This window comes from Agelaius phoeniceus, chromosome 14 (genome assembly GCF_051311805.1).
Source record: "Agelaius phoeniceus isolate bAgePho1 chromosome 14, bAgePho1.hap1, whole genome shotgun sequence".
Lineage (NCBI taxonomy): Eukaryota > Metazoa > Chordata > Aves > Passeriformes > Icteridae > Agelaius > Agelaius phoeniceus.
Genome location: NC_135278.1, coordinates 16,430,294 through 16,442,836, shown reverse-complemented (window position 1 = coordinate 16,442,836; position 12,543 = coordinate 16,430,294). Strand labels below are relative to the sequence as shown.

The following is a 12,543-nucleotide window of genomic DNA, read 5'->3' as shown; positions in this document are numbered from 1 at the left end:
CGGGGGCCGGTTTGCTCTGAGCCCGATGAGGCGGCTCCGGGGCCGGTTTGTTGTGAGCCCGGCGAGGCGGCTCAGGGGCCGGTTTGTTGTGAGCCCGGCGAGGCGGCTCCGGGGCCGGTTTGCTCTGAGCCCGGTGAGGCGGCTCCGGGGCCGGTTTGCTCTGAGCCCGGTGAGGCGGCTCCGCGGCCGCCCCGGCTCCTTCCCGCTGCCCACGGCCCCGCGGGGAGCGGGCTGTGCCTCCCCGCCGCCCGCGCTTCCTGTCCCCACGCCTCGCACATTCGAAAAAAACAAAACCGAGCGAAACTTTTGGTGGGTTTTTTTTTTTTTTTTCCTCTTCTCTGTCAGCTCCGTGGGAGGAACAGCCTCGCTGTGCGGGGCGCGCAGCCGGTGCCCCTCAGCGCCGACCCCTGACAGTCCGCGTCCCCACATCCCTGTCCCTCGTCCCAACCCTTTTATCACCAATCCCTTGATCCCCGTCCCCTCAGCCGTGATCCCCCTCAGACCTGTCCCAGCAGTCTCAACTCCAATTCCCTCACCCCCGTCCCTCATCCCCAATCCCCCTCATCCTGCGTCCCTCACCCCCAACCCCTCACCACCATCCATCCACCCCACTCCCCCTCAGACCTGTCCCTGACCCCAATCCCCTCCATTCCCAATTCCCTCATCGCCAATCCCCTCACCCCCAATGCCTTCATCCCCAATTCCCTCACCCCCAATCCCCTCCATCCCCAACCCCTCCATCTCCAATCCCCTCATTCCCAACCCTCCATCCCCAATCCCCCTCAGCGCGGCGCCGCCCGCCCGCAGCCCCGGTGACGTCACCGCGCGTCATTCCCCCCCTCCCCATGCAGGGGATTCTCCGTCCCGCCCTGACGTCACCGCGGTGCGGCGCAGGCCCCGCCCCCGCGGGCCGCCATGTTGGGGGCGTGCGCGGGGCAGCGCAGCGCGGCGCCGCCCCCGCCGGCCGGCAGCGCCCGCACCCCGCGCTCCGCTCCGCGCCCCGCGTCCGGCCCCGCGCCGCCCCGCACGGCCCCCGGCAGCGGCCGAGCCGCCGCGGCCCCACAGCCGGGACATGGTGCCGTGCGCGCCACTGGACGACGAGCCGCAGCCCTGCCACAAAATGGAGCTGTACGTGAGCGGCGCCGAGGTCAGTGTGGGGCGGAAGGGGGGGAACGGGCCGGGCCGGCTCCGCGCCCTGCCGGCACCTGCGCCCAGCCCGGTCTCCCGCGGCTCCTCCGCGCGGGGCTGCGGCGGCCTCGCCTCGCTGCCCCCTCAGCCCGCCCGCCGCGCCCCCGCCTCCCCGGCCTCCCGGCCTGCGCACGGCCGCGACCCGCGCCCGCTCTGCCCGGCCCGGCCCGGCCCGGCCCCGCCGCGGGGCCCCGGCCCGCAGCCGGCGGCCCCCGCCCGCCCCCGCCGTCCCGCGGGCCCGGCCGCCGCCGCCGCGCAGCCCCGCGGCCGCCCCGGGCCCGGCCGTGCCCCCCGGGCGCGGGCCGTGACACGTGTGGAGGTAGCGGCACCGGCGGCCCGGGGAGGCCGGGGCTTTGTGTCGCCTCCCGGCCGCTTCGTGTCACAGGTGTCCCTCCCCACGTAGCATCCGAGGGGTTGTAAACTCACTTTTATGGCCGTAGATCCTGTGAAAAGTTACTTTAAGTTCTGCGGGAAATTTGCTCGCGCTAATGTGGCTGCGCATCCAGGTGGGTTGTCACTACGGAGGTGCCTTTGCCTTCTCTTGGAATAACTATACATTAATTACCATATGTGCAACGAGCAGAGAGAACCGGGAGTGCCTGGCTGAGGTTTGGATGCTTAAACGTTGAATAACCAACTCTGCCTTGGTTATCATAAATACAACGAGCAGAGAGAACCAGGAGTGCCTGGCTGAGGTTTGGATGCTTAAACGTTGAATAACCAACTCTGCCTTGGTTATCATAAATACAACGAGCAGAGAGAACCAGGAGTGCCTGGCTGAGGTTTGGATGCTTAAAAGTGTTAAAGAACGAGGAACGACTTCGAGGTATTGCTTAGTGCTCGAGGTGCTTCATCAGCAAGGAGCAAACGCAATTTAAAAGAAAATGAAAGGTAAAACTGGTTCTGTTGCAGTGATTCCTGTGTCTCAGCAGAACGTGGTGCTCGAGCATTAAAACTCTTGCACTTTGAAATCAGCAGTGAAGGGTTGTGTATCAGGTATCGTCAGCTATGACAAATAAAAGATTACACCTAGGTCTGTTAGACACACAAAAGATGTTATCTAAACAAAGTTGCTTAAAACTGGTCAGACTTGCTTTCTGTAGTGCACCAGACTCTTCTTATTGCAAGTGAAAAGGGTCTGTAGCAAAACCATCTCAAAGTACAAAATGTGCAAGAGTGAAAGGATGCCCATTAAAGGGTGTTGTTGAATTTATTTTCCCTGATAAAAATTCAAAGGGGAAAAAACTCCCCAAATTTCTTTGTGCTTTTAATATTTGGGGATTTTAGTACCACTGCCAAGTACTCTAATTACTGGATATGCATCAGATATCAGAAAGTCAGCTGAAATATTAAGGTTTACTTGTTCATATTGTTTTAAAAGCAGTTTGTTGTAATTGAGGTATGAAACTTAGCAAAGGTCTGAGAACTTTCTTGGTCCTGTTGATCTTTAGGAAATATTAGGAGACTATGATGTATCAGTGGTAGAATAATCAAGAGTAGAGTGTTGCAGCTGAAGTGGGATGTGCATCCCTGGGTGTTTTTTGGGCTCCCCAGCAAGGGGAGCCAGCAGAGCACAGGGCAGGGGTGTCCAGCTGAAAGGGCTCTGTGTGTGTAACATCTGAGGGCAACTGTTTGCAGCAGTCACTCTTTAAATTGTATTTCACAAGGGCTGTGTAAAGCTCCTCCAGTTGTGCTCTGATTAAAAGGAGATTAAAAGGTGTTTGTTGTGTCCGTGTTGGGTTTGGCCAGCAGCACTTAGAGCCCATTTGTGCCAAACCAGTTTCTTCAAGTTGAGTGTGAAGTTCCCAAATGACAGGAACAAACACTTGTGTTGTCATAACCCTTTCTATAAGTGATCTCAGGGGTGTGCTGCACTTCTCACTTGTTGGATTTCTACATCCACGTGGCTTGGGGATTCAACAAAGGTGCATTTTATGTCAAAATGAATTTTGGTGTGGCCTTTCACTTAAATTTTACAGAATTAAGTGTAGCTCATAGTATTCATTACAGCCTTGTATTGGCAGTCTGAGAGATCTCTGACCTTGGCCTTGCTGGAGCTGCAGTCAACAGAGCCACTGTGAAATAGGTTTATATTTTGAAGATTAACTTGTGCCTTCTGGTGCTCTTGTCCATCAGCTGTGGCACAGGAGGAGAAATCCGAGGAATGGTTTTCTCTGAGACTCTGCTTGTTGACTAAATTTAGGATTATGTTATTAGCAGTAAGTGCATTTCCAGTAGCACTTGTGTCGACTTGGAGTAAAAACACCTGGCAAGGAAAGGAGGTGATCTTGAAAGTAGGAAACAAATTTTCATGCTTCAAGTGACAAGAACAGCAGAACTTTTGGGAGAAATTATTGAAGGTCAGAATTGAATTATTTTGCCCTTTTTGGGGGGGTCTTTGAAGTGCTGAGGATTTGGGGCTGTGCACTGTGCTGTTCAAGTGTTTATATTGCTGTGACAGTGTCACTTGTGAAGCTGTTTTGTGACTCTGGGAATTCCTTAAGCCTAGGTAGGAAGGATCAATGTTGTGCTCTTAAAGCTTCAAATATTCAGTGAACTTCTTTCCCCCTGGATATTGGATTAATAAATATATTTCCATGGTAATAAAAATAGGTATGAGGGTGTTGATCATAATCAACTGTTATAGATTATGAAAATGTAATTACAGTCTACAAAGAAACAGGAAAGTAAACGTTAACATTTTACTGACCAAGCTGAATGAAATACAGAAATAGTTGGAATTGGGCAGAATACAGGAATTTGGGCACTTTCTGCCCCTTGAACTGGGAGGATTGCACTTACAATGAGTCTGTAATTGCTGTAAGCACATGGCTGTTTGCAAGACATGAAGATTGTGAATTGCATAAATGCAACCTCCTTCTCAAATACTTATTTTTGCAATAAATACTTCAAGAACCAGTTGCTTAATTGCCTGATTGTGACAAGCAAGACAAGGCTGAAACAAAAAAGTGACTGAAAACTAAAGTATTCTACTGGAAAACGGGGCTGCATTGAAAGTTGCTGCCCTCCAAAAGGATTTTTCATGAGCTGAGCTCTGCTGCTGTTGTGCATTAGCTGCTCCCTTTGCCACTTGAGATAAATACATCTTTGATTTTGGCCAGTGTTTTCAGTCCCGTCTCTGGAGCACGTTCTGAGCCCGGTCTGTCAAAGGCCACTGAATTTTGTCAGTGTTAGGAGTTGCATAACTCCTTTGTGAGTAATTACTGGCAGTGACGTGGATGACTCAGCTCTACCTAGTTCAGTGCATCTCCCAGAATCTCCACAATCGCCTGGTGTTCTGTCAGGAGAGCAAGTAAAACCTTGCCCCTCCTTTGAGCGCCTCAGACATTGCTACAATGCACAGATTTTGTAAAGATCTCGGAGGACAAGTTGCCTTAAAAAAAAATAAAAATTATGCACGTTAATGCTCTTAAAGAGAAAACAATGAGTGTCTTTATGCACTGAGAAGTGCTGCAATACAGTAATAATGATGGTGGGTTTGTGTACCACCTCTGAAATTTGCTTTGGAAATCTGCTCTAGTGTTCTGAGTCTCTGAGCAGATCCAGGAGTGTGGTGCAGGTAGCTCACCTTGCTTCCTGCAGGATACCTTTGGAGGCACTTCACAATAACCCCAAATCCAAAGAATGATATGATTTGTTCACTCATCATAGGTAGAATTCTGCCATTGATGTAGTACTTCACTACATTAAGAATAAAATGTGAGATAGTTGCTTTCCTCAAGTTTAAATCTCATCCTTTTCCAGAATTACCTGCCATTAAATATAATTTGAAGACTGGCTGCTTTGTGCCCTCTGATTCTGGAGTTGAGGTTATGTACACAGGCAGGAATGAAAAGATCTCAAGTCCTTTGCTAATTCAGTGATCCCTGTGCTTGAGGTCAGCTTTGTGTCTTGTCAGAGCTGGAACTTGTTGGAGGCACACGTAATTCTCCCTTGATCTGATAAAGGGAAGGATCAAAATGTTCTTTTAAAATCACTAATTATACGTTGCTGAAGGTTTGGTGTCCTGTCTGAATGTATGATTTATTTGCCACAGGAAAAGAACTTTGTAGCTCTCCCTAGTAACTGATTATGGGTTTCAGGTGTCTTAGATTGCTTTATCTCCCTTTTTCACGTGGTGTGTTCAAGAGTGTGAGGGGATTTAGAGGCCTCTTCCTTTTGTGGGGGGAAACGAGGGAGTGGGGCTGGCCCAGAGTTTGTGTAGGTGGGGAGTGGATGTGCCCAGAACCCTCAAACTGCTCAGACCTATCTCAGGAAATCCTCAGGAGGCCAGTGTGTTGCTAATTAAATTAATGGTGCAAACTCTCTATAGATGTAATTAAGAATAAATGAGGAACAAATGTGGTCGTCCTGTCAGGATTCTATTTTCAAAGTCTTTTTGACATAATTGGGATTTCTGATGTAAGCTTCCACTCAAATATTTTGAAATAACTACTTGAAGGGTTCCTTCTGTTTGTGGGGAAGGAAAGTGCTTATTTCTGTGTTCATGTGGGAGAACTGGGGTGCAGCTCTGGGAACACCCCATAACTTCCCAAGGGGAGGCCAGGGAAGGAGGAGCTGTGGCGGATACAGGAGCTCTTGGTGACCCTTGGGTAGAATTTTACCTCTTTGAAGCCAGACAAGATTTTAGGTGGGTGGTGCTGAATATTGCTTTTTACTTCTAATTATAGTATGATGATAAAATTCCCAGTTCTGCTTTTTCTAGAATTTTTAAAATTCTGTTTGAATCTCTCAGCAAAGACATGTAAAAACCAGGGCAGGATGCACCTGCTTTACATCTTCCACTGCTTTACCTGGCATTAGGCATTTTTGCTGACCTTTTGCCTGGCCTCTTTCAACCAAAACCTGTAGACCCACCAAGTCCTAAGGAATTTACCATGGAAACACTGAAAACATCCTTAATATGGGAGGGGGGAAGATGGTTCCAATCTTTGGTAATACTGGGAATACTCTGTTCTGCTGTTCTAATCAGAGGAAGAACATGTGCAATTCTCATTAAGCCTTTTCCCAGCCCTTTGGATATTCTCCAAGGTAGCAGGGATGGTCCCAGCCTTGGGATCCATCTAATCCAGAGGCACATTGCTGTCAAGGGAGAAGGAATGATCCCAGCCATGAGATCCATCTAATCCAGAGGCACATTGCTGCAGGATAACAGGGATGGTCCCAGCCATGAGATGTGTTTAATCCAGAGGCACATTGCTGCCAAGGGAGAAGGAATGATCCCAGCCTTGGGATCCATCTAATCCAGAGGCACATTGCTGCCAAGGGAGAAGGAATGATACCAGCCATGACATCCATTTAATCCAGAGGCACATTGCTGCAGGATGACAGGGATGGTCCCAGCCTTGGGATCCATCTAATCCAGAGGCACATTGCTGCAGGATAACAGGGATGGTCCCAGCCATGGGATCCATTTAATCCAGAGGCACATTGCTGCAGGATAACAGGGATGGTCCCAGCCATGGGATGTGTTTAATCCAGAGGCACATTGCTGCAGGATAACAGGGATGGTCCCAGCCATGGGATGTGTTTAATCCAGAGGCACATTGCTGCCAGGGTTACAGGGATGGTCCCAGCCTTGGGATCCATTTAATCCAGAGGCACATTGCTGCAGGATAACAGGGATGGTCCCAGCCCCTTGGGATCCATCTAATCCAGAGGCACATTGCTCCCTGCTCCTTGCCAGGCAGTTGGGACCCTCAGGCTGCACCTCTGCAGAAGTATCTGACCTGCCAGGTGCTCTGACCTAAACTTTGAGCTCATCTATTTACATAGTTCCTTTTGTTATTTTTTACTAATCAACAACTTGGGGTACTTTGTGTCATTTCCACATTGTGTGTTTGGAAAGTGTCGTCAGTGTTTGCCTAAAAGTCTGAGCTCAGTTTGTGTTTTCATGGGAGTTAATATTTAAAATGCTCAGTTGTAGGACTTGAGCAGCACTGAACAGCAAAATGATTGAAAGATGAAGGAATCTCCTTCACCATCATAGTATTGCCTCCTTTCACCTGTTCTTTTTATAGAGAGCTGTGCTCTTTAATTCTCAATAATAAATCACATTTGTGCATTTGTAGATATTTAGTAAGTAGTGACTTAGAGGTTAAAATCATTCTGTTCTATATGTTTGTGCATAAATATTCATGAATAAATCTTTAAAAGGAGCCTCACTTGGCTGTGGAAGCTGCATTTTGTATCTGGTTTCCACAGAGGTGGGAAATAAGTATTAACTGTCACTTTTCTTTTTTGCCAGCTTCTGGTTATTGAAACTCAGCCAATTAAGTGACTGTACAAGACAGTAATGATTTGATTTTTGTCATTGACTTTTTTTAGCTGAATTACTTAACAAGCCACCAGACTTTGGGTTATATTCCAACAAGTTTGCAGATTTTTGTTCCTTGTGGTTTTTCTAACGGACAGTGACCAGGATTCACAAACAAATACGGCAAAAGTGTAGTTGTGTGTATCAAGCAATAAAAGCAGATTCATGCCCTTGAACATCAAATTCTTTGGACTAGAAATTGGCAGGTGTCCCAGTCTGTATCAGTACAGAGAGACTGGACAGGAAAAAACAAACACAAACCAAGGAGCAACAGTGAAGGGGAAAAGTGTATGATAGGAAATTGTTAATTAAGATGATTACCTGCCATAAAAATCCAGTAGTTTATTGTACTTGATTTGCCAGCAAGTTGAAAGTACATTAAATGGTGTTCTCAGGAGCATCCTAGATGAAATAACACACTGATTTTGGCTTCAAAACCCCTTTCCAGCCCCATTTTTTGTACCTGTATTGTTTCCAGTGTATCTGCAGTTCTTCTGGTTGGTGGTGTTGGTTCCAGAGCTTAAATTTAAGTAACAAAACTTGGAAAATGTTGCCCATCTTTCTAGAAAGAAAAGGTGAAATGCACAATAAAATCACTTTGAATTGAAGTCCATGAAGGAACAATGTTATTACGTTTCTGAGCACCTGGAGTAGAAACCCAGTTTATTTCTCATTCCAAATAAGCTTTTTGGACAATTCTGCTGGGCATCACATTGGTTCACACTTGAATGTAATTTATGGTGTTGTGAAAACAAATTGCATGGAAATGAGGATGGAGGTCAGAGCTGGGCTGAACTTTGGTGTCAGTTCTGGGTTTATTCAGTTAATTTGTACAATAACAACCACAGTGAGTGTCTTGTCCCTCCCACTGTCTAATCTGTGAAAAAAAATGCAAAAAAAGAAATAAGTTATGTAGCAAATGAGTAGCTTTGGTTTCTGGATCCAGGGTAATGCAGGGGTGATTTTTGGCTGTTAGAGTTGAGGTGGCAACACATGAGAGATGAACGATGGGCTTGGGTTGGAGGAACATTGGTTAAACTGAGTTATGGTGAATAGAAACTTGTGGAGTGAAAATAAGTGAAGCTTTGTGCTATTTCCTTGCTCTGTTTTGCTGTTTTGTCTTTTTTTTTTTTTCACCAGTGAGGATACAGTCCAAAAATAAGTGCCAGTATCTTGCTACAAAAACTGGAGATTCAATTTTATCAAAAGCATTAATCTGTGAATTAAAAGCTCTACTCCACACCAGGGGTCTGTGGCAGCATGGACGTGGTTGAGGGTTTGCCTGGGTGACAGAGTCGTGGTACAAGCCTGTCCCTGCAGCCCCACCTGCTCCTCCAGACTCTGCTTTGGTTCAGAGCACAGGAATTTGGGGGCATTCTCCACAGTTCTGTGTTTTACCAACTCCCATGCTGACAGCAACACCATATTCCAGTAGCTGAGGCAGGGATTTTAGAAGAATTCAGAAGTACAAGAAAAAAAGTCATTACCCAGCCTAAGAGTTTAATTGGTTCAACTTGGTTTTCAGAAAAAAAAGTTTGAGTTTTCTTATGTCATTTCTAGTTACTTTTAATGTGAGACCTGTGCCACATAAATGTAGAGATGCTGAACAATTAATATATAAATAAATTAGCAATTATTACTAGCAGAATCCATAATGGCATTCACCCATTTTTGTCAGGTATTTCCAGTTTTTAATGCTTGCTTTGCATGTCTGAACAGAACATGTCCTTCATATTTCTGGGTTTTGGTTGTTTTTTTGTTTTGTTTCAGCATTGAATTATTTGTGACTTAGAGAAAGCTTAAACTGAGTTTAATTTTTTTTTTTTTTTGTTACTGCAGCTGTGGACTTGGTATTTTCAAAAAGGCTTGGAATCACTTTTGCATATTTTCCCTTTAAGCTGCAAATTAATTTTCCTTCGAAAACTCTAGGTTTCTGAAAAGCATCTGCAGCATAAGTTTCATGGATAACTGAGGAATTCTGCATTAGTGTCATCTTGTAGGAGTGGTATCTAGCTTTTAAAGGAGTTTTAAATTAATCCCAATTAAATAACACTGGCATAATAATGATGGCATTTACAAAGGGAGATGCTAAATGATACATAAGGGAGATGCTAAATATAACTACTGAGTAGTAGTGTTTGTTTGAGACTACAGCTTTAAATTAGAGCAACCCCACCACCAGTTCTCACTTGTGTGCTCTGAAATGTAAATTGGTCAAATTTTGAACTCTTAATAATTTGAAATTGCTGGGTCTTAATGATGTTTTTCTTTCTTTCTTTTTTTTTTTTTTCTTGCAGCTAAATGGCCTTAAAATGGCAGATGAGCCTATGGAAGAAGGTGAACCCTATTCCTACCATGTAAGTGTTTGATTCCTGCTCACTTCAGCCACTCATTAGCATGACCTCCTGTTGCAGCAGAATTGATGCATTCCCTGCTCTTTAGAATCTTCTGAACCCATCATTTCATTTGAACCATATCTGAGGAGACTCTAAGTCTCAAAGATGGCTTTGGAAATTAGTACCTAGGTAGGGACTATTGTAAATGCCTTGTTTGGGAAACTGTGCTGCATGAGGCAGAGCTTCATGTGCTGGAGGGAGCATTTGTGCATCTCTCAAGCTCAGAAATACCCAGGCCAACCTGGGGCCTTTCACACAGACTGGTGAATGCTGCTCTTGCTGCAATCCCTTGTTCTGCTTTGTAGTTTTTAGTGGAGCTGCTGTACCTTCAGCTCAAAGGGACTTAATTGTGCTTTTTTAGAGCAGAATGAATGTGTACACCAGTGTGTTCATTGTGCTTTATGGAGAAATATCCCAGGTAAGCCCCTCTTGAGGTGCATTTTGCCCAGTGCTTGTTTAGGAGGTGCTGAAGTTGAGTGTTCTGTGTGTGGCTAAACCTTGCACTAAAATTCAGGCTCATCCTGTGTGTGGTGAAATGCCTGACTGCCCATGGCCACATTGGCCAGCATTTCTCAGCACCCTCCTCCTTGGATTTTTGAGCAGGGTCACAAAGGTATTCCAGAGAGCCCCTGGCAGTGCCCAAGGCCAGCCTGGGACAGTGGGAGGTGTCCCTGCCATGGCAGGGGTGGCACTGGATGGGCTTTAGGGCCCCTCCAACCCAAACCAGCCTGGGATTGTGGCATAAATCGATCTTGTCACCAGCTGTAACCACTGCTTTGTGGTACAGTAACAACATTTATAAGGAAGGGATTTGGAGAATGAAGTCTTGGGCACAGACCCACGTGGTGCCTGGACAGTTCCTGGTGTGGAGTGGGTGAATCAAGTGTCAGAGTGGTCTCACAGGTAGCAAAGAAAGGAGCAGTGGATTATCTGAGTTTTCTACTGCTCTAGAACGAGGATGAGGAGGTTGCTGAGCTCTGGACCCACATTCCAGGGAGCTGTGGCAAAGCCAGGACTGATCCTGGTGTTTGCTTTGGCTCCCTGGCTCCTGGTGAACCTGCTGGGAGCAGGGAAGAGTTGAGTTCCTTCTTGTGCAAGGCCACTGGGTGGGAGCTGGTGCCTCAGCTTGGAAAGAAATTTGCTGCTTAAAATGAGAGAACCAAATTTGTAGTTCGTGGAGGCCAAAGTAGAAATGAAAATGAAAGTGGCTTGGAGCTGCTCAGCTCTGTGTGCTCACTCCTTGGTGGTGATGAAAAGGTCTCTCACACCTCAGTCATGCCAATTTTTAGTACCTTAATAATAGTTAAGTAAGTGAAATTATATAGACATCTTTTGTGAAGATAAAACACTTTATATAAAAAAACACCTCATTTAATCCATCTCAAGTTAGTCTTTATTTGCATGGAAAACATTTCTCTCCTGAGTTCACATTTAGAAATCCTCTCAGTCTCCTCAGCAACCACGTGTGATGTCACAGGCTAATGGCTCGAGGTGGGTGATAAACACAGGAGAGGCTGAACTCTTAAAGAGCTTTTCTCATGCAAAGTTTCACGGTGTTAGGGAATACAAATTAGGATGGTGAAGAAAAAAGGCTTCTAAATAGAATATTTACATATTTCATAGGAAGAAGCAGCCATTAAGTCTGTTGTACAACTTGGTGTGTAATTAGACAACTTGCTGCTTTCATCTGTCATCAGATGACTTCGAAATGCTGCTGTTCTTACTTGCCTTAAATTAGGCATGTGTTTAAAAAGTAAAGGAAAATGGAAAGATAGGTGTATCTGTCCTCTGAGTGCATAAATGACAGTCACCAGGGGGGATGGATGAGGGGAAGTTGGGATTTTACAGTGTGTCATCAGTGTGAGATGGGGGTTTGTGACCAAAGAGGGAAATAAAGTGCCTTGGTTGTGAATTACAGAATTCACTTTGTTTTCCAGCAGTGTCTGGTGTTCATACCCACCTTGTGTGGGAAGCAGGCAGGACAAACAGGCCTTTCCCAGAAGGAGGATGAAATCAGAGAGGGGAGGGGAAGGGACTGGTGTGCTCTAACAGCTGGACTGCAGTTTGGGAATACACCAAGATGTTTGTTTGAACTCTCTTTCCCCCTCTGGACGAGCAAAGCAATTAAGGCAGAAGCAATTAATGCAGTGTGATGATTGCTTCTTTTTTTTCTTTAATTACTGCAGCATGTACAAATTCAGATGAGCAGATTCCTACTCTGAATTTCTGGGTAAAACCAGAATTTGATCCAGGTGTATGAACTGTGGTATGAACTGTGACAAAGCTGATTAATTGGAAGTTTTAATGCAGAGTTCTGGGCAGTAAGTTCACCTGACTACAGAATGATGTTATTTCCAAAACTGTTTCATCAGTGCCCAGGTCCTTTCCTGGTGCTGTTTGCACTTCTCATGGAGGGGCTGTAACTCACAGGAGGTTGGTAGGGTGCTTTTCTGGTCTCTGCTAAGAGAAGCTTTCAAAATGAGGCCAGAAAAGAGGATAGGAGACAGCTGATAATCATTTGATGCCCCAAAAGTGAAGTCATGCAAATCAGATGGGATTTTAACTTGTGATTTTGTTGTGTACAAGAACTTTATTGATCTTCTTGCTAGGGCTGAGGAGGGG

General features: G+C 46.1%; 1 protein-coding gene across 2 annotated transcripts in view; it reads left to right on the top strand.

Annotated features, from left to right (window-relative positions):
- The first annotated feature begins 941 nt into the window (after positions 1-941).
- RPS6KA6 (ribosomal protein S6 kinase A6) overlaps positions 942-12,543 on the top strand; it is a 37,842-nt gene continuing 26,240 nt past the window's right edge. For both annotated transcript variants that reach the window (XM_077185880.1, XM_054641373.2), the window contains exons 1-2: positions 942-1,147; positions 9,823-9,882. In XM_077185880.1, the coding sequence (XP_077041995.1) occupies positions 1,073-1,147; positions 9,823-9,882 (135 nt within the window). In that variant the 5' untranslated portion in view covers positions 942-1,072. The remainder of the gene's footprint in view (positions 1,148-9,822; positions 9,883-12,543) is intronic.